The sequence below is a fragment of the Colossoma macropomum genome, unplaced genomic scaffold (genome assembly GCF_904425465.1).
Source record: "Colossoma macropomum unplaced genomic scaffold, Colossoma_macropomum, whole genome shotgun sequence".
Classification (NCBI taxonomy): Eukaryota; Metazoa; Chordata; class Actinopteri; order Characiformes; family Serrasalmidae; genus Colossoma; species Colossoma macropomum.
This window is the reverse complement of record NW_023494798.1, coordinates 4,426,454-4,451,606: the sequence shown is the minus strand read 5'-3', so window position 1 is coordinate 4,451,606 and position 25,153 is coordinate 4,426,454. Positions and strand designations below refer to the sequence as shown.

At 39.3% G+C, this 25,153-nt stretch overlaps 1 protein-coding gene across 1 annotated transcript in view; it reads right to left on the bottom strand.

The window, feature by feature from the left end:
• Positions 1 to 25,153, bottom strand: part of kcnab1a (potassium voltage-gated channel, shaker-related subfamily, beta member 1 a) — a 259,065-nt gene that overhangs the window by 230,619 nt on the left and 3,293 nt on the right. Inside the window, exon 2 of the mRNA XM_036585428.1 lies at positions 21,247 to 21,317. Within this exon, the coding sequence (XP_036441321.1) occupies positions 21,247 to 21,287 (41 nt within the window). The 5' untranslated portion in view covers positions 21,288 to 21,317. The remainder of the gene's footprint in view (positions 1 to 21,246; positions 21,318 to 25,153) is intronic.

The window sequence follows — 25,153 nt, the reverse complement described above, 5'->3', positions numbered from 1 at the left end:
ACAGCAGTGCTGCTGGAGTTTTTAAACACCTCAGTGTCACTGCTGGACTGAGAATAGTCCACCAACCAAAAATAGCCAGCCAACAGCGTCCTGTGGGCAGCGTCCTGTGACCACTGATGAAGGACTAGAGGATGACCAACACAAACTGTGCAGCAGCAGATGAGCTATCGTCTCTGACTTTACATCTACAAGGAGGACTGACAAGGTAGGAGTGTCTAATAGAGTGGACAGTGAGTGGACACAGTGTTTAAAAACTCCAGCAACACTGATGTGTCTGATCCACTCAGACCAGCACAACACACACTAACACACCACCGTCAGTGTTACTACAGTGCAACAGGGTAAAAGGGGGCTAACAAAGTATCAGAGAAACAGATGGACTACAGTCTGTAACTGTAGAACTACAAAGTGCACCTATATAGTAAGTGGAGCTGATAAAATGGACAATGAGCGTAGAAACAAGGAGGTGGTCATAATGTTATGCCTGATTGGTGTAATTAAATATGTGAATATATATATATATATATATATATATATATATATATACATATATACATATATATATATATGACTGCTGTTGGATCAAAACCTTGTATATATATATATATATATATATATATATATATATATATATATTCAATTCAATTTACTGAGACTTTTTATCTCTCATTATTTTTGTTTTGCTTTTTCCTCAAAGGGGAGCTTAGTTAGTTTTCTGTTTACACAGCAAAAAAAGAACTCTGTACTCGTCCCTCACTGAGTCAGAGGCACATTATTATAATCATGATCTACTGCTTCATATTTGCCTCATATTATTATTGCAATATCCAAGAACCCAATCAAAACATCTCATTTTATGTCCATATAATGCAGTAGTAGCTCAGAGTGATACCTCCTTTATCACATAATGATTCGTTCTCCTGTGTGATTATGGGTATCAAACTGTGACAGGCAAGCATGACAGCACATAATATCCTCTGTAAAATCACTGGCGTTAAATTAAACCTACAACTTAAGGGTCCACATGAGCCCAGAGTTCAGGGAAGACTGTATTCAGTGTGTATTCAGTGAGTGCTAATTAAACACTGTTGAATAAGTGAAGCTAGAATACGTCACACCTGTGGTATGTTTTCGTAAACATTACAGAGAGATAATATTATCTTGACATAAAAGTTTTACCTGCATAGTTACTTCATAACACATGCGTAAATATTGAATATTATAATTATATAGCAATTTTTGAATATTTATAAATGCCAGTAATCTCAAGATGCCTTAAGACCATTAGCTCAGGAAATAGTAACTTATCTCAGTTCAATATATTTCTGCTTAAGTGCAAAAGTACTCTATTAAGGAGCCTTGTGCTTCTGTAGACATGAACTGCTAACTACTAACTGCTTGCAGCCACACAGGGTCTCCTTAAAGGAAACTGGTCATCAAATTAATACAATGACTATAATAACTTACAGTCAATTTACTTTTGATACTCAAGTATGTTTTAAAACAAGCAAAACTATAGATACAGAACTTCTAGACTTACTCAAGCAATGCTTTACCAAGTGCTTGTACTCAAGTAAATGAATATGTAAATTCATCCCAAATATATTTAAGCATTTTATAAATATTCTGTGCTTATGCATGTTATGACGCCCCTATGTAGGCAGACGGCAAATTAAGTGTAGCTAAATTTTCTTGTGCTACACCTCTATAACTTTTAGGAATACATATTGTACTGCTCAAAAGTGGATGCACCTCCTTGAATGTATGTTTTTCAAAAAAGGTTCAAAATTTTTATGTACATATTGGTTTTAACTTCAATATTTTATGCTAGAAACAAATTTTAACCATTTATGGACAAGACTTGATCAAGATTATGAAAACCATACAGTGCTGTGCAAACATCAGAGCCCCTAAATTTATTTAATTTCCAGTCAATTAACCTAAAATTAAGTTATTAATTTTTCAGGAGATATGTCTGAGGAGATTAGATAGGATTAGATATTATACTACTTGCATAATGAAGGACAAAGTCAAATATTAAAAAACAGGAGTTTCCAAAATTGGAATTCAAAAAATACATAAAATAAGTAAGAAAAATGAACTCCTAACAACCACCTGCAAGGCCCAGCTGGACCACCAAAACTGACCCCATCAGATAATCAGTACCTACAGCCCACCTTCAGCATGACTGTGTTTGAGATTACTTGGACCACGAAAAACAAAAAATTGCAACCAAGACTGAACTTTGGAGGTGTGGAAAAATATCTCTGCAAAATTCTTAGAAAAACTGAAAGCGAGTCTCCTAAAAAGAATAGAAGCTGTATAAAGACAAGCTGTAGATACTGAAAGTGTAAATATGAAAATGTGGGAAAAATTAATCACTTGTATTCATTGAATTATTGAGTTAAACACATGAAGCGTGGTCCCTTACTTTTGCACAGAACGTCACATCTATTCAGACGTGTCTAAAATTTTGACTGGTACTTTATGAATCAGCAGTAACTGGACACACTTTCTAGCCCTTTCCCTGTGGGTCACTTTCCCGAATATGAGCGCTATTGGCAAGGCTGAATAACTCACACTGCTAATGGTTACCTGCTCTGAGTCTAGTGCGCGTGAGACAGGGTTACGGAGCTGCCCACTCTGGGTTTTGTGATGGTCACTGGGATGGAAAGAGAGGGATCAGACAGAAAACAGAGAGGGCGAGGACATCAGAGCCTGACGTAGGCGGGTTCATATGCGGCAGGAAGGAAACCTAAGCAGTGTGCAGGTCAGTCCCTGGCTGAGCGACAGAGGTGAGAACTCGTCGTTCAAGTTTGTTTGTGGCTGAAGGCTGAGAGGGTCAATTCACTGAAGAATCAAGCGACGAGTTCAAGTCCCAGGCAAATTGACCCCTATCAGCCAGAGGCAAAGTGGAGACAGAGTGGACAAACAACACACAAACACTCAGTTTGGATTTCCTTGTCATGCTATTCCTTGTTGTGTACAATAATAAGTCATTAATTATAGGTTTAAATTTTAACTACTAAACACCAAAATGTGTTTTTAGATATATTATTCAATATTTTTGCTAAATAAAAAATTGTAATTTTCTATATACAGTCATTTTTTGTAAACTGAGCTCATTGAGATTCCAGATTCTGGATATTAATTTTATTATAACTTCATTCTCGATGTTATACAGCTTTCTCAGAAATTTTAGAAAAAAAAATAGAAAAGCTCTGGTTGTCTTTCTGGACACATTTCTTAATTTACCTTCTTGCACCTTTGAAACCTTTAAAGTTTACTGTTACATAAATCACATAAATCATATTAAAATACTGTAATTCATGGCTCTAAAACTAAATTGGATTTATTTTAGGGCAGTCAAATGATTAAGATGATTTATTGCTTTGCTTCATGTAGATAATCATAATTAATGTCTCAGTCGCATTATTTTTCAAATTCAGCCTTAAGGAAAGATCTTTTCCATATACAAAGTGGTGGTGTATTCTGTTATAGCTATATAAGTGGACAAAATAAGCTTAGTTAGAGTATTCATTACTTTCAGTCAGTTAATAACATTATTTTCATTGTGTTAATGCAGAGTTCACATGAACCTGAAACTGAAAATCACATGATGTTTATAGAGTGAACAGTTTCCAGTTTTCATCATCGACATCCAATGAGAGCAACAGTGGCTGCATGTTCCAATGAGTGTATATATCTTATTTGACATATATATAGTCAATGATTCCAACTCCTCTGTGATTGTAGCCTCTCGCTTTCATTCATACAGCATCTCAGCTTTCCACTTTGCTGTTGCTTTTGTTAGATTGCTGCTTGTTGATTTATCCAGAGGTCTCCAGAGAGCACTGTCCAGCATAGTCTGCTGAAAATAAAGATATTGCTTTAAAAGACATTTAAAAGCTGTTTTTGAATGAGAGGGCTACTACAATCATGGATTCAGAGCAGCATAGAGCGTGCTACAGCTGGGCTTCACCTGCACAGCTGCATATGATTTCAAACACAAGTACTTCAATTTTCTGATAATATTAGCATTTTGCAATGGGCTGCACTACAATGCCCAGAATGCACTGTGATGTTATGTGCGCTTCAGCTCTCCTTCCCCAACAATAATTTATGTGACAGTGGTTACACCTCAATTCTACCACACCAGTCCTATCACCAAACACTCTAGCTGCATTTCAGCTGCAGCTCAACCAATATAAGCACTTAGCAGCCCAGACATTGATTCCAAGTATTAATGAACTCACAGCAAAGAAAAGATGCCTGGTGTCTAATTCAGGCAAACAATGAATATTTCAAGTTTGAGGCTACAGGTAATACCATACTTTGGGGAACATAGCCTATATAGCTCACTTTATATGAGTGCAACAGGACCCCTCTGCATCATCTGGCCCAACCTCTCGTATGTGTGACCCCACCAAACATGAAGAAGATGCTTAATGCTCTTAACGCTGCTCTGACGTCACTCCAGTAACAGACCTGAAACACATATTCACAGCCAAGCAGCTTCATTACATGCATTAGAGTAATCATTGGCCTAATCTGTAAGTAAGAAGGATATCCAGTGGAGGGCAGCCCACCAGTCTCAGTCTTCTGTTTACGCCAAGCGTACAGGGTCCCAACTCTAACACTCATTACCAATCAACAATGAATTGTCTAACATTACAATTTAAGAGCAACTTAAGAAGACTACACTCTTTAGTAAAGGCAGTGGTTCTATAATGAGCTGTAAATAGAACCATTTCATGCTTAAATCAGTTAAAGAGAATGTGTTGTGTATTGTTCTATACAGAACCTTTTTGAAATTGGTTCTATACAACACCAAAATGAGTTCTTCTATTGTTACAAGCTTGACATTAATATAGAACTACACACAACATATTCTCCATCAACCTGAAGAAACTTTCACCACGCAAAGTATCATTTGAGCATGAAATGGTTCAAAATAGAACTCATGGTTATTAATAGAACCATTGCCTTAACTAAAGACCCCTTGAAGAACCATCATTTTTAAATGTGTAACTTTAGGTCTGACAGCAATATGAAACAATACAACTATATGCTGACTCTTCCATTGGTTAGAAGGTCAGAATGTAAACTGGCAATAACATAATTAGCAACTGACTATGGACCATCTTAGATACATCACTGGGTGCGAGCACAAGCAGGAGCCTCACCAATGTGTTTCAGTCAGTTGTTAGAAATGGAAAACAGCAGTGGCAGCTCACTGCCAGGAACTGTAGAGCTGCTACATACAAGGTAAAATATATGTTAATATGTCTATTAAATAATCCAAATGAAACACTGAAAGTCTTTTACAACCTTTAAATATCCATATTTAACCCCTTAAATGACCAGTGCTCACCAGCGGGCCCAAAGTTTACTTACACACTTCTATAACTTAAGAACAGTTCAACCAGTTTGCACTAAAGTCTCTCTAGTTACTGAATTATAAGACTTAGTATGTAATAAGCCTGGGATTTTAAAGGGTTAATCTGGAAAGACCAAAAAATGTTTAATGGGCCTCTGTTAGCTTAGCACCAACGTACTATTATAATGTCATACAGTCATGGTTCACCACTGATATATGCAAGTACTCATATATAATGATAATGTCCCGTGTGCATATGTGTAAGTACCTATATGTAATAATAGAAAAAGAATATTAACAACTATTAAAAACTACTAATAAAATACTACTACTAGTAATAATACTACTCCAGCCTGTTTCATAATACCACATGTGCATGCCCTCAGTGGTAGCTTTAAGGATTCTACAACAAGGCCTGACAAAAAGGTAAACATTGCACTGTATTTTGTACTGTTAAAATACACATAATATAAGCTATGTGATCGTTTTAAACTGCTGGTTTTCCATCCAACAGCAGGCAGAGGGTGTTTTAATCTCCTGACCTCTCACAAGCAGTGAATTAAAAGGCAGATTTTTGGCCTGGAGCAGCGCGCAGCATGCCCCTTGATGAAACAGGGTGATAGAGCACCGTGGCATTAGAAACGAGGAGAGGACAGAGGAAAAAAAAAAACAAGTTGCAAGCAGATGAAGGGGAAGAATAATATCTGCAATACTGCGGCGAGAGATGGAGAATCCTCCCTGCAGTCCACAAACAAATTCTGCGAACTGTAATTCCCTGAGTGACGTTTCCAGCTTGTTCGTGATTGGCTCTCAGTCAGATTCTGGGCTCAAATCCTGTCCAGTGTTTTGCTGAGTTTTTTTCTTCTTGGTCTGGCATGGAGATAAGAGGGGAGTGAGAGCAAGGGACCGACACGCTCGCCAAAACAAGCTGCCGTGCTTCTGACGAAGAGGAATACACCACAGCACACACTGTTCATGAGTGTTATTCGTTGTTGCGATATTGACCTTTGCAAATACTTAAACCTGCATGAAGCTACAAATGAGCCCTCTTAACAATCACAGTGGCTGTGGATCCGTCCTCCTTCAATAATACTGTGTCATATACACCTTTAAAAATAAAGGTATGAAACTATGACTGGGGCAGTGCCCCTCTTGTCACTGGGGTGGGACCCTCAGGGGTACATCTCAGTACCTTTAGTCAGGGAACATAATTGTACCACGATCCATTGCAATTATATTCTCTAAGTTGTACAGACTCCACACACCCCGTCTCGTCTCCAGGCTTTTATTTCACTGTTCTTTAGGTTATGAAAAGGTATAAATACGTACTTTTCACCTGGAAAAACTCATGTAAGGTCCACAACTGGACCTTAAAACCACTGTTGTACCTTTGAGGGATCGTTTACAGCGTTTCTACCTTGTTGAACGAAAAATGTTCTTGAACAGTACCTTTAATTCTAACAGTGAAAGGCTGAACTATTTCATTTACTAAATAGTCTTAAAAATGCATGAATCAATAAATGAATTCAGAAATCATGAACCTGCCTCAGGTATTTAACTGTCGCATAAACAAACCATTAGTTGTTTGAGCAAGGCTGCAGTATTATTAGTAGCTGTAGATATGGGCATAACATTAGTCACTTTTCCACTGCATGGACTTGACTCGCCTCAACTTTTTTGGTTTTCCCCTGGGCAAATCTGATACCTGGTACCAGGTACTATTTCTGCTATCACCTCCGTTGAGGTTCTAAGCAAGTTGAGTGATGAAAATACACTACAGATTACGGAATTGCTAAATGCATAGGCTAACGTTAGCTACTAGGATAGCGTACCCTCTTGCATCACCTTTGAGCAACCAGAATCATCTCGACATCTGAGCTGTTTTTGAGCTGTATTTCCAAAACTCTCCTGTTTTTTTCAGCAGTCTTTTGTCTTGCAGCCTCTTCTGAACAAAATTTGTCTTTTTCATGTCATGGCAGTTTAGTTTGGCATCGTTATAGCAGCGAGCTACATTAAGGGGGTGCTATATCTACAAGGGAAAATGAAGTAGCTGGTACCAAAAGTGAGTTGAGTTGAGTCAAGTCAAGCCAAGTCGAGACGATTCATAACATGCAGTGGAAAAGCAGCTATTGTGAAAAGTGCAGGGGCCAATGAACAGGGAAAAAGTACAAAACTTGACTAGATTGGATTGAACTTGGACTCACACCCAAAAGATAAGACTAGACTTGGACTCACACATCAGAGACTCGAGGCTGGACTCAGACTCAAATCCAAGAAACCTGAGACTGGACTTCGATTTGGCCAACAGAGACTCGAGACTTGACTCAAACTTGCACCAAAGAAACTTGAGACTTGACCTGCATTCGGCTACCAGAGACCCCCTCAACACTCAAGTTTGATTTGGACTCACACCTCAGAGAATCAAGATGCAAACTCAGACTTACACCTCAGAGATCCAGGATTCAACTTGGACTCACAACGAAGAGACTTGAGACCCGGCTAGGATTCGCCCCCAGGGGATCAAGACTTGACACGGATTCACATCCCAGTGACTTAAGGCTCACACCTCAGATCCTCAAGACTCAACTCAGACTCACATCCCAGTGACTTAAGGCTCACACCTCAGATCCTCAAGACTCAACTCAGACTCACACTCCAGATATTCTCAACTCAGATTCACACCCCAGTGACTTGAGACTTGACTCAACCTCGCACCTCAGTACTCAGTATGGAGACAGTACTTGCCTTGGACTTGCACTTCAGAAACTCAAGATTAGACTCTGACTCCCACCTCAGAAACTCAATACTCACTTTCGACTCACACTTCAGAGACTCTGGACTTGACTTAAAGGCTTCTCAGAGAGCGAATACTTGACTAAGACTCAGATACTCGACACTCAACTCGGACTGGACCAAGAGGCTTGAGATTCAACACAGATTTGCCCCCCAAAACCTCGACTCAGATTTGCCCCAGAGACTTAAGACTAGACTCTGATTTAGACTTGAACCTCAACCCAGACTCACAACTCAGATACGCATGACTTGACTCTGACTTGCACCACAAAGGCTTTGAAACTCAAATGGTGCTCACACCACAGTGACTCGAGACTCGACTTGAATTCATACCTCAAAAACTTTTCTTTGGCGACCCAAGATCTGACTCAGACTCGCACCCCCAAATGTGAGCATCTTGACCAATCACAGTTCCATGAGCTGCAGGTGCTGTGAAGAAACAAGGTATTCAAGTAATTCAACAAAAACTGTTATTTGTTCTTTTTGTCAAAATAATTTAGACCAATCTTAAATCATAATTAAATGGTATTAATTCAGCAGCAGTATAATTGCAATACTGATATTCTGTCCATATCGTGCAGCCCTGAAATGTTCAGTCACATAGACCTTGTGTTGAGCACGTACGCTTCATCTATCACAAGGCCAGAGGGTAGGAGTCTATAATCCTGCCACTATAATGGTATTGACTCATCAGTATTGGAGTTAGAAATAATTGCCATGGTCCCAGGGGCTTTAACCGAGGGAAGTGTCATTTCAAGTATAAAAGAGACAGACAAATGAGAGAGGAGAAGACCTTTTACTCTCAAGAGTATGAAAACTAAGAGTTTATTTCCAGCAGTTACAGTACAGTAGACACACCAGAGAGTCTGTATGAGTGATAATACAGACCAGTCAAAACAGAATGAAAGAAGGACAGAGAGAGAGAGAGAGAGAGAGAGAGAGAGAGAGAGAGAGAGAGACTGAAAGAGTAAAGCCATTTCAGTTTGGTTACTAAGAATAAGAAAAACTCCAGCAGCACTGCTGTGTCTGATCCACTCAGACCAGCACAACACACACTAACACACCACCATCACGTCAGTGTTACTGCAGTGCTGAGAATGATCCACCACCCAATTAGTACCTGCTCTGTGAGGGTCCATGGGGGTCCTGACCACTGAAGAACAGGGTAAAAGGGGGCTAACAAAGTATCAGAGAAACAGATGGACTACAGTCTGTAACTGTAGAACTACAAAGTGCACCTATATAGTAAGTCAAGTCAAGTCAAGTCAAATTTATTTATATAGTGCTTTTTACAACTGATGTCACAAAGCAGCTTCACAGAAATCCATTAAGGACAAAGTTTTAACATGAAATGTAAATCTTCCAGGTGAGCGAGCCGGGGGCGACAGGGGCAAGGACTCCCTCAGAGCTGAGGAAGAAACCTTGGGAGGAACCAAGGCTCACAAGGGGGGACCCATCCTCCTCTGGTCAACGTACCTACAAAATTATTATACTACTAATATTAATAGCAGTAGTAGTAGTAGTAGTTAGGAGTCCATGAAAACTTCAGTGTAGAGTGGGAGTGGGCAGCTAGTCCAAGTCAAGTGGCAGTAGCTGGGCAAGTGGCGCTGATAAAATGGACAATAAGTGTAGAAACAAGGAGGTGGTCATAATGTTATGCCTGATCGGTGTACACTGCTGTGCAAAAGTCAGAAATCACCAAAATGGCCATTAAGTACAACTTACCTATATATATAAAACATATATATTTATCAGAACATTACATACAAGCAACACTCCAATTATAATATCAAAGTATAATATCAAATCTATGTCCACACTTTTATATATGCATATATCCACATATACTAAACACATTTGGGATGTTATTAAGACATATAATTACTCACATATAGCAGTAGCAAACTGTGAGTTAGACCTAGGCCTTCAGTTCAGACTGTATATGTTCAGACAGTCCAAACTGAAAAACCTACCTCTACCATTGACCATTGGGCTAATTTCTGGCAGCATCTCTATGGGATTCTAGTAGTATGTTAGCACTACACCAACAGTGATCCACATGAACATTTTTTGGCCATTCTAGATTAAACATGGACATTTAAAGCTTGTAGATGTTCCATTCCATGTTTTATTTGAAGCTTGTAACACACAAATTAATGTACATTTTACCTTGTAGCAGTTAGTAAAGAGCTCTGGCACAGAGCTGCTGCTGTTTTCCATTTCTAACAACTAACTGAAATGCATTGGTCAGGCACCCACTCGCAGTCAGTGGCTGGACTTCCAGATGGCCTAGAGAGATGTTTTTCTCACAAAATTGGCTCCACCCATTGGAAATTAAATGTGACTGTTAGATTCCGCTGTCACTTTGTAATTATGCAGGTGGGTAATCTGACATTAGGCCTTCAGTTCAGCGCCTGAAGTCCTAGCCAATAGGAGAGCTCACCTGGCTGTTTGTGCCTAGATACTATGGAGAAAGAAATCTGAGTAATTTCCATTGTGTGTTTCGAGTATTTCCAACAAAAACTTTAAATAAAAAGTTAAATAAAAGTACAGAACTTGCAGAGTTTAAACACAACAAGCCCTGTAGTTATATTAAGTATTAAGTAAAAATGAACACAAAATATACAGATTTGTATTTTTTGATTTCACAGAAATCATTTAGGCTTCCCTGAAGGCCTAGAAGGCCCTGAAATATATAAACTACAGATGTATGATGTCCTGACAAAGTAGAAAAACAAGTATGTATGTGTGTGAGCATTAGCTTGCTGGTATAAGTGATACGTGGCCTTTCTCTTTCTACTCTGGAGATAATCTCACCCGAGCTACACTGACCCACAGACATATCGTTTCTTTCACTTTGGTGTCACATTCATGCAGCCCAGCCACAAAGCCTGACATACACCACTCGCGTGACGTCAGGCTGGGACTCGTATCTACTCCTATTCTTAATCAGCTAAGCTCCTCACTCAGTTACAGGATGATCAGTTCTGTCTCCATCACACTGCTGTATTGTTGAGAACATGAGATCACATGAAGAGCTTGTCCCCATAGTCATGTGTAAAGGCTGAGGCCTTAAAGAAAACAAATGCTAAATAAATATTCTAAAATATATAATGAAAGTCGTTGTCCCCAGGAGTCGTATCACTGGTGTTACCGCATAACAAAAAACCTCTTATTTTGAAATTAAAATCACACTGATGACATCACTTGACTTCCTTTTACCTGTTGTCTGAGGATCTATGATAAAAGCACATGGTGAGTCCACTGTGTCTTTCAGTTATCAGAGATTTTCTCATTTAGCTCATGATTTCATATGAAGCTTTTAGCTGAAGTTACTGGTGTAACCGACTTTATTCTTAAGTAATTGTGAAAAAAATAGAATAAAAATGGATTAAATTCCATATTTTAGTGGATATTCCATGATTGACAACATGTGGTTTGATGCTCTGTAGCAGCCATTTTGTAAAATGCATTATTCATTAAAAATGTCTCTGGTGTTCCCTTTCTTATATGTAACACCAATGAGGATCAGTAACACCAGTGACACCTATGGAGAGACAGAAAAGTGGACATTTCTGTAGAATGACCCGACTACTTTAGACCACTGTAACATGTTTCTGGCTGGTTGCCCTGCCAGTAAAGACAGTTTGAGTATGTTACTCTGATAAGTTCTGATAAGCTGATGAGTTCCTCATTGACTACAACATCTCTTTTATGATATTTAAAGCTCTTAATGGCCGAGCTCCATCATATATGATCTGGTGAAGCATTATAGTCTGAATAGACCACTTTGGTCAGCTGAGGCAGGCCTAGGATCTCTCACAGTTCAGCTGATGGAAGATCATTTTCTTTTATAGACGATTCTGTTGAAGTGGTCAGAGTTCAAAGCCCATTTCAGACTTTAAACTGATGTGGACATTAGACTAAGCTCCTTTTGATTTGTGTGACCCTGTACCTTAATTATGTTAGTTTTATTAAAATGAATTATTGAACATTCCATTTTCTCACTACCAAAACAATAATAATGCCTTGGAAACTTTACCAAATGTTTCAGCAGTGACCATCTTTTGAGTTAACTCAAAACTGTTAGCCAGTACGTGACTAGCAAACGCAGCTTTGAACACTTATACCCACGTAAAATCATTGCATTTTCCATTAAAACACAAAAAAGTTTACTTAATTGCAGAAAATATGTGTTTCAGTGGTGACAATTCTTAATAATACAAACTTATTTTCAGCCTTCGTTACATATTTACTTCAGAACAGTGGGATATAACTGCTAACCATGTGGCCATGAGGGACAGGGATGCAGTCTCACTTCCTGCTCTAAAATGTAAGGGTGTGGCTAAAATAAGACTCCACCTACAGAGTAAAGCTCTCTGTGTTTCGGTAGTGACATAAAAATGTGGGACAGGATTTTTTGCTTTTTAAATGTTTTTAAAATAGAAATTTAACTCATGACGAATATAAATGTTTCAAATTCACTTTGAAAGAAATCAAAAAGATCTTTAAAAAAATAAAATTGGAATTTTGGAGTTTGGCACAGTCACCTCCCAATAGAAAGTGCCTTAAAAATGATGATTCTGTATTTGTTTAGCTTATTGCCATTTCCTTTAATGTCTGGATCTTAAATAGATTACAACATTGTAACGTAGGAGGCAATGAGGCTGGATGCAGGTGCGAGTTGCTATAATTTAAATCAGATTTAACTTAGTTCAGAAACTGAGTAGCAGAGGTTCAGACAAGTCCATGATGAAACAAAGCAGAGCTAAACGAGAAACAAAACCTAACAACAAGACCAGTGAAAACAGGCAACAGCAACAGGGTAGCACAGACAATGCCAAACAAAGGGAGTGAGCAAGCACAGGGGTATAAATACACTAAGTGGAAACAAGAAGCATCTGGCACTAATAAGTGGGTGGGACTACAGACAACAGACAGGTGGAGCAGATGACAAGGTGGCAGGACTGGGAAGGAGACAGACCAAAACAACAACAAAGGCACATAGCAAATGTAAACAACATCACATGGTACTGGGAAATAAAAAAAACAAGGCTAAAACAAAGAAAAACAATGATGGAACAAGACAGGATGTTGTTAAAAAAACCCTCGTAAATATCAAAATCTGAATATGTTTTTTTTTAATAGCTAGGGAAAGCAGTTTGAACTAATTTGGTGGAATGGTCCATACAGCTCCAAAACTCCAGAGAATATTAGGAATGTAAGCTTGATTGTTGTTATTAAATCCAGATTTGAAACATATTTGTTCATACTAGCATATGCCTATAAGGATAGATGCTCTTTTTCAACTAAGCTGTTATTTTTAATTTAGAGCGAAGTGTTTTATCTCTTGAATGTTTTACTTCTATTCCTGTGTAAAGCATATTGAGATTTAGATGAAAAGTCTATCCGACAAATAGTTTTTGTAAAATGATTGTTCAAAGATGAGATTTTTCTCCTAGGAAATGAATGGCGGAATGTTCGGGACATTAAAGTCTAACTGCCACAAATGATGTCACAATGGACGTCTGACACAAAGACACTCATATACAGGACACACATACATGCTCACAGCCTAATGCACAGCAGTATCTGCACAAATAATACGTTTAAGGTGGCAATGTTTTAAGGTAGCGCTGAATTTAAGGTGGCACTGAATTTAAAGTGGAATCGCATTTAAGGTAGCACTGAATTTAGGATGGCACTGAATTTAACATATCCATAAATTTCAGGTGGCACTGCATTTAAGCTAGCACTGAATTTAAGGTGGGAGTAAATTTACGGTTGCAATGATTTTAAGGTATCAATAAATTCAAGGTGGCAGGAAATTTAAGCTGGCAGTGAATTTAAGTTAGGATTACATTTAAGGTGGCACTGAATTTAAGGTGGATTTAGTGATATAAGTGGATTTAAGGTAGCAGACTAAGGTAGCACGTAGCAACACTTTACCACCCACCATGGATACTGTAGCAGCCGCCTAGCAACATTTTAGCAACGCTTTAACAACCATCAACAGTCCACCATTTTAACGTTTTAACGCAATTAGCTGGCTTTTTCAAGCCAACTTAAAGTTCGTTCACGAAAATTTCCCTTTCTAGTTATTATTATAGTTATTATTATTGTTGTTGTTGTTGTCGTTGTTGTAATTGCTGTACAAACACTTAAAAAAATGAAATAAACATAAGGCGCAAGACATTAAGCTGCTTTGATTTCGAGGTAAATCTGTTTAAAAAATAGATTCTTTCTTTTTTTTTTTACTATGAGTTCCAGCAGTAATACGTCTTTCCATAGACAATTCCCACTGTTAGTGTTATTTAGCTGATGGCATGATGACTACAAACTTATCCACAGCTTATATTCCTTCTCTCTTCATTTAATCTAGTGAAATAAGTAGTAACCTCGTTTAGGATTCTTCATGTTGTTTGTTAGCTCTCCGAGAGAGAGAAGTGGCCTCCCCTTATACTGTTATCTAACTGTCACATCAGCTCACTTCAGCAGCAGAGCCGGCACGAGAAGACGGCAGAGAAAATTACCGTCATTAGGCAGCTCCTCCTGTTGAATGCAGGCAGACAGAAGGCCCCGCCGTTCTGAGCATAATGTGCTGTGAATAGGAGCCGTGATTACCAGCCACAGGGGGATGAGGATGCTGCCGTCACCCCCAGCATTCCAAACAATAGGAATGGTCAATAAAGACAGAACATTTGAGAGGGACGTTATCCCATAAAGCAGCTGTGATCAGTCTCACATCTACAGCCTGGTTCCAAGCGCTTGGCAAGGTCCTATGAAGCCCCCATGCGGGATGGCTGAGACAATGCCAAAGCTGCAGAACTAGCACTGCGATGTCTTCAGCATAAGAAATTGATTGGTTGGTTGTTATTCTTTTTATTGCCACACAGTCTGTCAGGGATGATTGTTTCTGGGGCCTTAAGATGTAATTCAACTCTGTAGTAGCACTGTACACTCACCGAGCACTTTATTAGGAACACCTACTGTACACTTACTCATGCATGCAATTATCTAATTAGCCAATCAGGCAGCAGTGCAGTGCATTAAATCATGCAGATATGGGCCAGGATGCTTCTGGTAATGTTCACATCAACCATCAGAATGGGGGAAAATGTGATCTCAGTGATTTTGACCATGGTATGATTGTTGGTGCCAGATGGGCCGGTGAGTGTTTCTATAACTGCTGATCTCCTGGGATTTTCACATGCAACAGTCCTGGAGTTCACTCAGAATGGTGCAGTAAAGAAAAGCATCCAGTGAGCAGCAGTTCAGCAGATGGAAATGTCTTACTGATGAGAGAGGTCAACAGAGAATGGCCAGGCAGGTTTGAGCTGAAGTAACTCAGATAACCACTCAGTTGTGGTGAGCAGAAAAGCACCTCAGAATGCACAACACATTGGACCTTGAGGTGGATGGGCTACAACAGCAAAAGACCATGTTGGATTCTACTTGTGTCAGCCAAGAACAGAAAGCTAAGGCTGCAGTGGCCACAGGCTCACCAAAACTGGACTAAAAAATATAGTCTGGCCTGATGAATCTCTCCTTACTTTGTATTTCTTTTAGTTGCCTCAAAAAAGAATATCCTTTGTTTGAATTATTGCTCCATTTCAAAGAATCACTAATGTAAGTTCCCAAAAAAAGTGTAAAGATTTTACAATAGAGATTGCCCCGGAGTTTTTACATTCTGCTTCTTCCCATAATCCACAATGTTCTCTCCTGTTTCTGACGCATTAAGCTGGAGGTCATTGTTAGTACACCATGTTACTGATTGATTCCCCTCCTGGCCTCACTGTGTACATGTCACTAGCCTTTATATTGAACAGAAAATGAGTTTTCATGCTGCAGTAACTCAAGTACCATTCATTATTAGTGACAGGCTGATTAAATAAAAAGGTCAATGAACTCAAATTATAAATCTAGTATCTTTTCAACAGTGATGCTCCCAAATATGCACAAATTTAACAATCGAGGTGAGGCAGGATGGATGTGCTACTGAGTTTTATTTGGGAAATTCTATGGATCATAGTCATTAGAATGGTCCTAGATCAGAAAGGCATATACAGTCGAATGCAAAAGTTTGGGTGCTTAATTGTTTTTTTTTTTTTTCATTTTCTAAGTCAAATTAACTCATCTTATACAGAGAACACACAATTATTGTTTATTTGCTGAATTTAACACACTGGAAACAAATAAAATGTGGCCTGTGTAAAAGCTATGGCACATTTCACATTTTATATTGTTGAACTAAAGCATTTTTAACACATTCGATGGTGAAATAAACATCAGTTGAGGTAGCTTGAACGCATTTGGGTGGGAGGTAGGAAGCTCTGAGAGTATCCCCGTTGTCATGAACATAGCATACAGAGTCTGGATGCGGTAGAAAAAGGTCCAGGTGGACATAATGATTGGAATCAGGTGGATGAGCTGAGCTGGACGGTGCAACAAGAACCAAAACAAAAGCACATGGCCAGGTGGGCACGAGAGCTGCAGCACGAAACCAGGAGGAGGAACGCATGACAGACACATATGCCACAGTGCTAATTAACCTTATCAGACCCAACATCTTTGGCTTTGTTTGTCAGAATAGTGTATATCCACGTCAGGTCATAGTAAACAATTAACTGATCGGGTGCCCACTGCTTGCCAGATTTCTGGACCGTTTCAGCCTTCTGGACCATTTTGACCACGATTGAGCTTCACGGTACACAACCTGCATGAACTGACCCTCCTGCTGCTGCTGCTGCTGAATAAACTCAAACTATCTAATTAACTATTGCTCCACCTGTTTTTACCCGTTTTGTGTTCTAATATGTTTTTCTAATGCTGTTTGCTATCCGGTGTTGACCAGAGGAGGATGGGTTCCCTTTTGAGTCTTGGTTCCTCTCAAGGTTTCTTCTTCTTGCTCTTAGGGAGTTTTTCCTTACCACTGTTGCCATTGGCGACGCTCATGGGGGCTCGGACCCGGACTTTTCTGTAAAGCTGCTTTGTGACAACACCTGTTGTAAAAAGCGCCATATAAATAAACTTTGACTTGACCTTTACTTGACTTGACTGAGCTGTTAAGCGCATACAGAATGGAATTCCTATCGCTGAGGGCTTAGTATTGATCTGTTTAATAAGAGTACCAATAAACTGTGACTGAAGTGCGAAATATGTTGCTAATCATGTGTTTTCTTCTTAAAAAATAGTCTTTTCTGACACAAGTGTTGATGTTCTGTACATATAAAAATAAAAGTAACTCTGAAACATCATGTTATTCCAGGAGAAAAGTAAAGGGCAGAAATAGCCAGTGGTGTCCACAAGTCCACAAAACCATGTACTTGAGTTAAAGTAGAGATACCCAAGGTAAAATATTACTCCAGTAAAAGTAGAAGTTCCTCCCTTTAGACCGCCACTTGAGTAAAAGTACTAAAGTATTTGCACTTCAAATGTACTTAAGTATCGAAAGTAAAAGTACTAAAAGATAACTTAATTCAACTTGGGTACAAGTTTAAGTTTAATAAAAAAACTTGCTGTAAGGTTCACAAATGAGTTTTCCTTTACTAAACTGCATCTGTAGGTCTCTGTTCATAAACATAAACCAGCCAAAATGAATTTACTATAAAATAAGTTTGTATAAAGTCAGAAAAAGACACGTCAGTCTCAACTGCATATGTGTACATATTTCTATTTTGTGGTCTATTTACACAAAGTTAGGTTAGTTCATCATTTATGTTGAATAGACTCTCCCAAAATTTTACACTGCTGCACTGATGTTGAACCGTGTGAACGCTGTGCCCTGATTGGTGTTCTGGCTTTGCGCTTCTTTTGTTTTGACATGTTACATTTTTATACACACATAAACCAAAAGGAACGACAGATTTCTCATAATGTAGTGGAGTAAAAAGTGAGATATTTGACTTTGAAATGTAGTGGAGTGAAAGTAAAAAGTCAACCAAAATGGAAATACTTCAGTAAAGTACAGATACATGAAAAAACTACTTAAGTACAGTAATGAATTACATTCACTTCGTTACTGTCCACCACTGGAAATAGACTTGTTGAGTTGGCATTAAAAGGTTAATCATTTACAAGGTTTTGCATCATTATTCAGTGTTTATATTCTTGCAGTAAGAGCTTGCATAATATAGTAGGCTGGGTCAAAGCCGACATTACACAACAGTGACTGATACTTCCCTTTGGGATTTCTATAATACAATCACTTCAAGCACCGAGAAGGACGGAAAGCAATCAAGTGTCAGCAACTAATCTGCTGCAAATTTGATCTGACAGGTGGTGGGGACCAATGCCAAGAGTTGGAAGACGGTCAGCGTTTCTCAGAAAAAGGCCCACTAATACAGGCCTGCATAGATCTGAATGAATGAACCCAGTGGAGCACAGTTCCATCCCTGAACTTCTCAGGACAGTTTAGAGCACAGCTTAGGAAAGATTTCTTTCCTAGAATTGACATTTTTTAATTCATTATTTATCATTGACCCATAAACAGGCTTTCACCAGCACAATAAACCTCCACTTTCATGAGATTACTGCACACTTTGAGGACAACAACAATGTCATGTATGCATCAGATAAGCCTGGACGTTAAAAAAAGGAACATATCTAACCGGTGCAGGAAGCGAAGGGGCTGTGGGCCACTGCCATACACCAAGGCCTTTCACCTCACTAAGTCAGCTGCCACTGTAACCACAGCCATTTACACAGCCTCTCAGGGGCACACGGTTTCCGGCCTCAGCGCATAGTGACACCAAATCATGATGGTCCAGTAAACTGAGCTATAAATAGAGTATACATCCATCTGCAGACCCGGAGACCCAGACGCAGTTTTTAACTGCCAGTTTCTGGATGCTGGATGCACCACATTCACTCAAAATACACAGCGGCTTGTATACACACAAATTTCTCAAGTCATTTGTTTCATACCTAAGTTTCTTACATTTGGTAAATATTACAATCCATTCATGCTATCAATATTACTAACAAGTTGCAGAGCATCTCGCCTTGTTGTGAAGACCAGGCCCCGAGACCATGGAGTTACCTGAAGCAGTTGGCCACGCGAGGAGCTCCGTAGGCAGTGTGCACTGAAATCCGGCTAGTCCTCATGCTAAGCTAAAGGATAACATCTAACCCTAAATGACCACTTTCTTCTCCACCTTAACTCATTTGAATCTGATGTCTGCACCTTCAACAACAAACTGGACTCAACTCGGACTGAACCTCACTACACTGGAACTGAGAGACTTAGCATGTTTTGCACTGTTCCTAAATTGTGTAATCTGTGCTTCTTTGTGTTATTCTAGTATAACAATTATGAAAAAAACTCAATATACTCAAGGAACTGATATACTGCCCACTACAGAAGAATGTGAGAGGCAAAATATGACAAAATGCATGTAACTATTTTCTGTATGTCATAAACAGCGTACATTTTCACATAACATTGATCAAATTTCAAGATCATATATGTACATATATCATGAAGGGTCAGATGTATATTTACAAATATTTATGTATGGTATGTACATAAATATAAGTATCAAATAGTGGACACATATGCATAAAACATGGACCATACATATACACTATATAGACAAAAGTACTGGGACACCCCTCTTAATTATTGAGTTCAGGTGTTTCAACCTCAATCATTGCTAACAGGTGGAAAAAATGAAGCACATAGCCTTGCAATGTCAGTAGACAAACACTGACAGTAGAATAGGGTCGTTTTGATGAGCTCAGTGACTCTAAACATGGCACCGTCATAGGATGCCACCTCTGCCACCAGTCAGTTTGTGAAATTTCTGTCCTGCTAGATCTGCCCTAGACAACTGTAAGTGCTATTACAGTGAAATTGAAGCATCTATGAGCAACAACAGCTCAGCCATGAAGTGGTAGACCACACAAACTCATAGAGTGGGGCCACTGAGTGCTGAAGCGCACAGTGCCTATCCTCTGTTGAATCACTTACTAATGAGTTCCAAATTGCCTCTGGAAGCAACATCTGCAAAAGAACTGCACATCAGAAGCTTCACGAAATGGGTTTCCATGGTCAAGCAGCTGCATAAAAGCCTAAGATCAAAATGCACAATGCCAAAAGGGGGGTTGGGGAGTGGTGAGAAGCACGCTGCCACTGGACTCTGGAGCAGTGGCAACATAGTCTGTGGAGTGACAAATCAGGCTTCTCAATCTGGAAGTCTGATAGATGAGTCTGGGTTTGGCGAATGCCAGGAGAACGTTACCTGCCTGACTGCACTGTGCCAGCTGTAAAGTTTGGTGGAGGAGGGATGATGATATGGGGCTGTTTTTCAGGGGTTGGTCTAGAACCCTTAGTTCCAGTGAAGGGAAATCTTAATGACCAAGACATTTTGGACAATTATAGTCTTCCAACTCTGTGGGAACAATTTGGGGAAGAACCTTTTCTGTTCCAGCATGAATGAACCCCAGTGCACAAAGTGAGGTCCATAAAGGCCTGGCTGGGTGAGTTTGGTGTGGAAGAACTTGACTGGCCCACCCAGAGCCCTGACCTCAACCACATCCAACACCATTGGGATGCACTAGAATGGAGATTGTGAGCCAGGCCGTCTCGTCCAACGTCAGTGTCTGACCTCACAAATGCTCTTCTGGATGAAATGGGCAAAAATTCCCACAAACACTCTCCAAAATCTTGTACACAGCTTCCCAGAAGAGTGGAAGCAGTTAGAGCTTCAAAGGGGACCAACTCCATATTAATGCCTATGGATTTAGAATAGGATGTGAAAAAGGCTCCTGTAGGTGTGATGTGCATCCCAATACTTTTGTCCATACAGTGTATGTAAAAATGGCCACTTTCAAATAAGTCAGCATTTATGTCACAAAGGTGTCCATATGTGACTAATATAAGTTGGATATTAGGGAAAGCCATGAAAGTATATTACATATATTTGAAATCATTATAATGCCATATATCAGATTTTTGTGGGCACCATTACAGTCTACCTGAAAAGTAATTGACCTGAATGTCAGGAGCAGGAGAATAGTGTGTAGGCGTCTAGTGTTGAGAGTAAGTGTGTAGGGATCCTTATTTACCCTACCTGTAGACCATCTTCAGCCTTCTCCCTCTTTCTGTTTCCATCTCATAAACCCTCACGGTTACGTGACACACCTGTAAAAGCAAACTTACAGTGTTATACAGACAGTAACACATCGCCTACCTAGCTTACTGTTTGAATACGAAAGGATGGATTAGGAAAAGTCTGTTTTTGTATTGTTTGTGTGTATGTTTGATGTTTCTGTGCCAGCTGAGCAGTTTGCCATTATATCAGCCACGACATCAGCGGAGAGCGACTTTCCCCCACAGCTTGCAGCTTCGAGGCCTACCAGGCTGATTGTGAGCTTAACTTGTGGCTAAGGACTTTTTCCAGGCTACAAAGCTTCCCAGGTACTCTACACAACATCTATGAAGTGGCTTGGGCTGCCCACTGCATATGCTAAGCCACAGCTACAAGGCTTCCTGGGCTGCCAGCTTGAGCTTTGCTACATCGCAGTTATGAGGCTTTCTGGGCTGGCCACTGTAGCTACGCTATGCTGCTGCTACAAAGCTTCCTAGACCAGTCATTTGAGCAATGATACACCACAATTACAAGGCTTCCTGAGCCAGCAGCTTGAGCTATGCTACATTGTAGCTATGAGGTTTCCCGGGTTGACCACTGGAGCTACGCTATACCACAGCCATGCGGCCTCTTGGGCTGACCACTTCAGCTGTGTTACATTACAGCCACAACTTTCGGGGTGACACTGCCGCTGTGCCAACCCACAGCTATAAGACTTCCCAGGTTGGCTGCCCAAGGCCTCCCAGGCAGAGAAGGACCACCAGCAACTGTGATCTCAGGAGCTTACCCCCACCAGCAGTGGAGTTAAGTGTGTTTTTAGACAGCATTTTATATAGTTCCAAGCATGTTAAGACCAATTACTGTGCATTAGACTTAAGCACAATTTTAGCTTCATGCTAATTAAAGTCCCTAAGTTCTATTACAGTGGGGAGAAACAAGTATTCAGACACTTCTGTTTTTATTGCTTAATATATTTCCACAATATATATTCACTTCAAATTTACACACATAATGTCCTTTGACTTTGTACTGTTGAAGCTGTTCTTATGAAAATTTCTTCTGGTGTCATTACAAAATAATTTGCCATTGGTCAGGAAGATTTCTTGCAACAAGTTTCAGTCAAGATGAAGGTGAGGGAGCTTCATAAACTTAGGGACAACATTATGAAACAACACTCACATGGAAAAAAGCTACAGAGCCATAGCAAAGACCTTAAACATCTGTGTAAGATCAATTGTTTTGCAATTGGAAGGTTTATGGAACCACAACTAATCGTCCCAGAGAAGATTTCTCTCAGACTCATAAGGAACGTAAGAGAAAAGCCTGCAGTGACTTGAAAAAAGTTGCAGAAAAGACTCACGACTTGACAGAACCACAGTTACAGAGAACAAGCAATGAACTGCACCGCAATCACCTCCATTCCTAAACCCCCACACAAAACTCCTCTGCTAAAAAAGAGATGCATATAGAAAAATTAGACAATTTGAAACAATGTAGTCTGATCAGAGGAAAAGAAATAGAACTCTAATTCAGCTCATTGCAGTTATGCGCCTAAGAATACTAAACCTACAGTGAAGCATGGCGGTGGGAGTATCATTATACTGGGCTGCGTCTCTGCAAAAAGTACTGGGGCATTATTGGTCATTAAATGAAACATAAATGGAGAAACTTGGTGAGAAGATAAACGATTCAACAAGACAACAAACCCAAAACATACAGCCAAAATAAAGTCAAAATAACTTGTTTCTAGAAAAGGTGAAGGTGCTTGCATGACCTAGTCCAGGGGTGAACAACTCCGGTCATAGAAGTTGGTGTCCAGCACAGTTTTGTAGTTCCCGTACTCAAACACAGAAACTACACCTGACAATTAACACAATAGTTGAATCAGTTTGAGCAGGGAAATCACCAAACTGTGCTGGACACTCCAGTGTCCAGCGAATCTCATTGAAAATTTTGTGGAAGATTTTGAGGGTCCAGCGAGGGACCCTCGTAACCTTGGGGTTTTGAAGATAGCTGGGCGAAGTCAAAAGATAGTATGTATGTAAATCTGAAGTGGATATATAGCCTTGTGCAGAAGTTTGGGCGCCCCTAATTAAATTACTTAAGTGACGATAAGTTAAGACATAATCTACTGAGAACACTCTGCACATTTTAATACACCCTTACTGATCATTAGCTGAATGTATCATATTGGGGGGAAAAATCAAACATAAAATGTAGCCTGTGCAAAAGTTATGGCACATTTTAAATTTTACTTAGTTTAATTTTTTCCCAGTATGTTAAAGTCAGCAAATAAATAGAACTTGTGCACTAAAGTTGGCAGGAAACTGTTTCTGTAGAGGATGTTTTAACTCATTTTCACCTCGAAAATCAACAAAACATGTCATGTGACCCAGCGGGGTTCGTCGGCTTTAGCTCAGTAACTCATTGAAGTTTGCTTCTGCGACCGGCTCTCCTTCTCCACACTCAAACACATGTCTGCACACTTCTCCAGCAGCTGTTGGCAGTGTGAGCTTGCTGATGAGAAATACGTGAGTGCCATGCTTCGCACACTCCTGTGGTTACCCAGGCATGCATAGCACTGCCCTCTGCAGACCACAGTGCTCTAGTGTGGTAGTGAGAGAGAGCGAGAGAGAGAGAGCTCAGCTTTAGTTACTACTCTGTATGAGTAAGCATGTAATATGCAGCACCACCGTACAGTACGATGCCACTGAAAGACAGGTCTGCTCTCTCTAGACTGAGCAGTGATGATATTGGGGAATTATTGCCATAATAAAGCCACCGGCATGGATTATTAAATGTGCAGTAATATTCCTCATTAAAAGTTGGCAAAATATACTGTGCTGTAAAAATGAAACACTGAATTCATTAAAATGTTTCTTCAGTTGATCCAGTTGAACAATTTAACATCCACAATTAAAATTAATCGCTTTAAAATGCGCCAGTGTGTTTCACGGAGTGACTTCACTGCACTAATTTTTTGATTGCAAAAACATTTCTTCATGCCTGTAGCTGCCTATAAACTACACCACACCCAGCCCTGACCTTAAAGGGGAACTCTCTATAATAATTACGGTTAAGATGTAAACAGTATAATTCAAAGTGGTTTGATACAAAATGGTTCATTGTAGAGAAATATACCGATTCAGTGGTTGTGATAGGAACCAGGTGTCCTGATGTCTGCAAAGCAGTTTTATTTACTATCCAGTGAACTTACATGTGTCATTTTTTTGGTGTCACTTTAAAAAGACAATTCTTCTAAAGTGTTCATGAATGAAAATGAGTCAATCAATGGTTATCAATTAGGTCTCAGAGACCTTAAAATCATTAATAAGCAGTTACAACACATGAATAAAAAGGGCTGTGCTGTTGTGAACCCTCATTCATTTACTTTGTCTTCTTCATCAGTCAGCATTAAACTTGGTCAGCTTCATCACATATTCATATTCATCAGATATGACAGCTCACTTTTGCCCTTTTTTATTAATGTGTTGTAACTGCTTATTCATCATTTATGGTCTTTGTGACCTAAGTAATAACTGCTTATTAATGATTTTTGAAGTGTTTATGACATAACTAATAATTATCAAACTAAGTTTAGACAATTCATAAATACTTTATAAGCATTGTAAGCAATATATATATATATATATATATATATATATATATATATATATATATATATATCTTGTATCTCCATTTTTGTTGTTTTTCAGTTTTCAACATAATTTGAAAATGCCATAAATTTCATGATGAATGGACCAAAACAAATGACCCACAATGACTTGGAGAAAAGTCTGGTTCCATGTGTGTGTATGTATCTGTTGTCAGACCAAAATCTCAGTCACACTTAAATGTTTCATTTTATATATATATATACATATATATA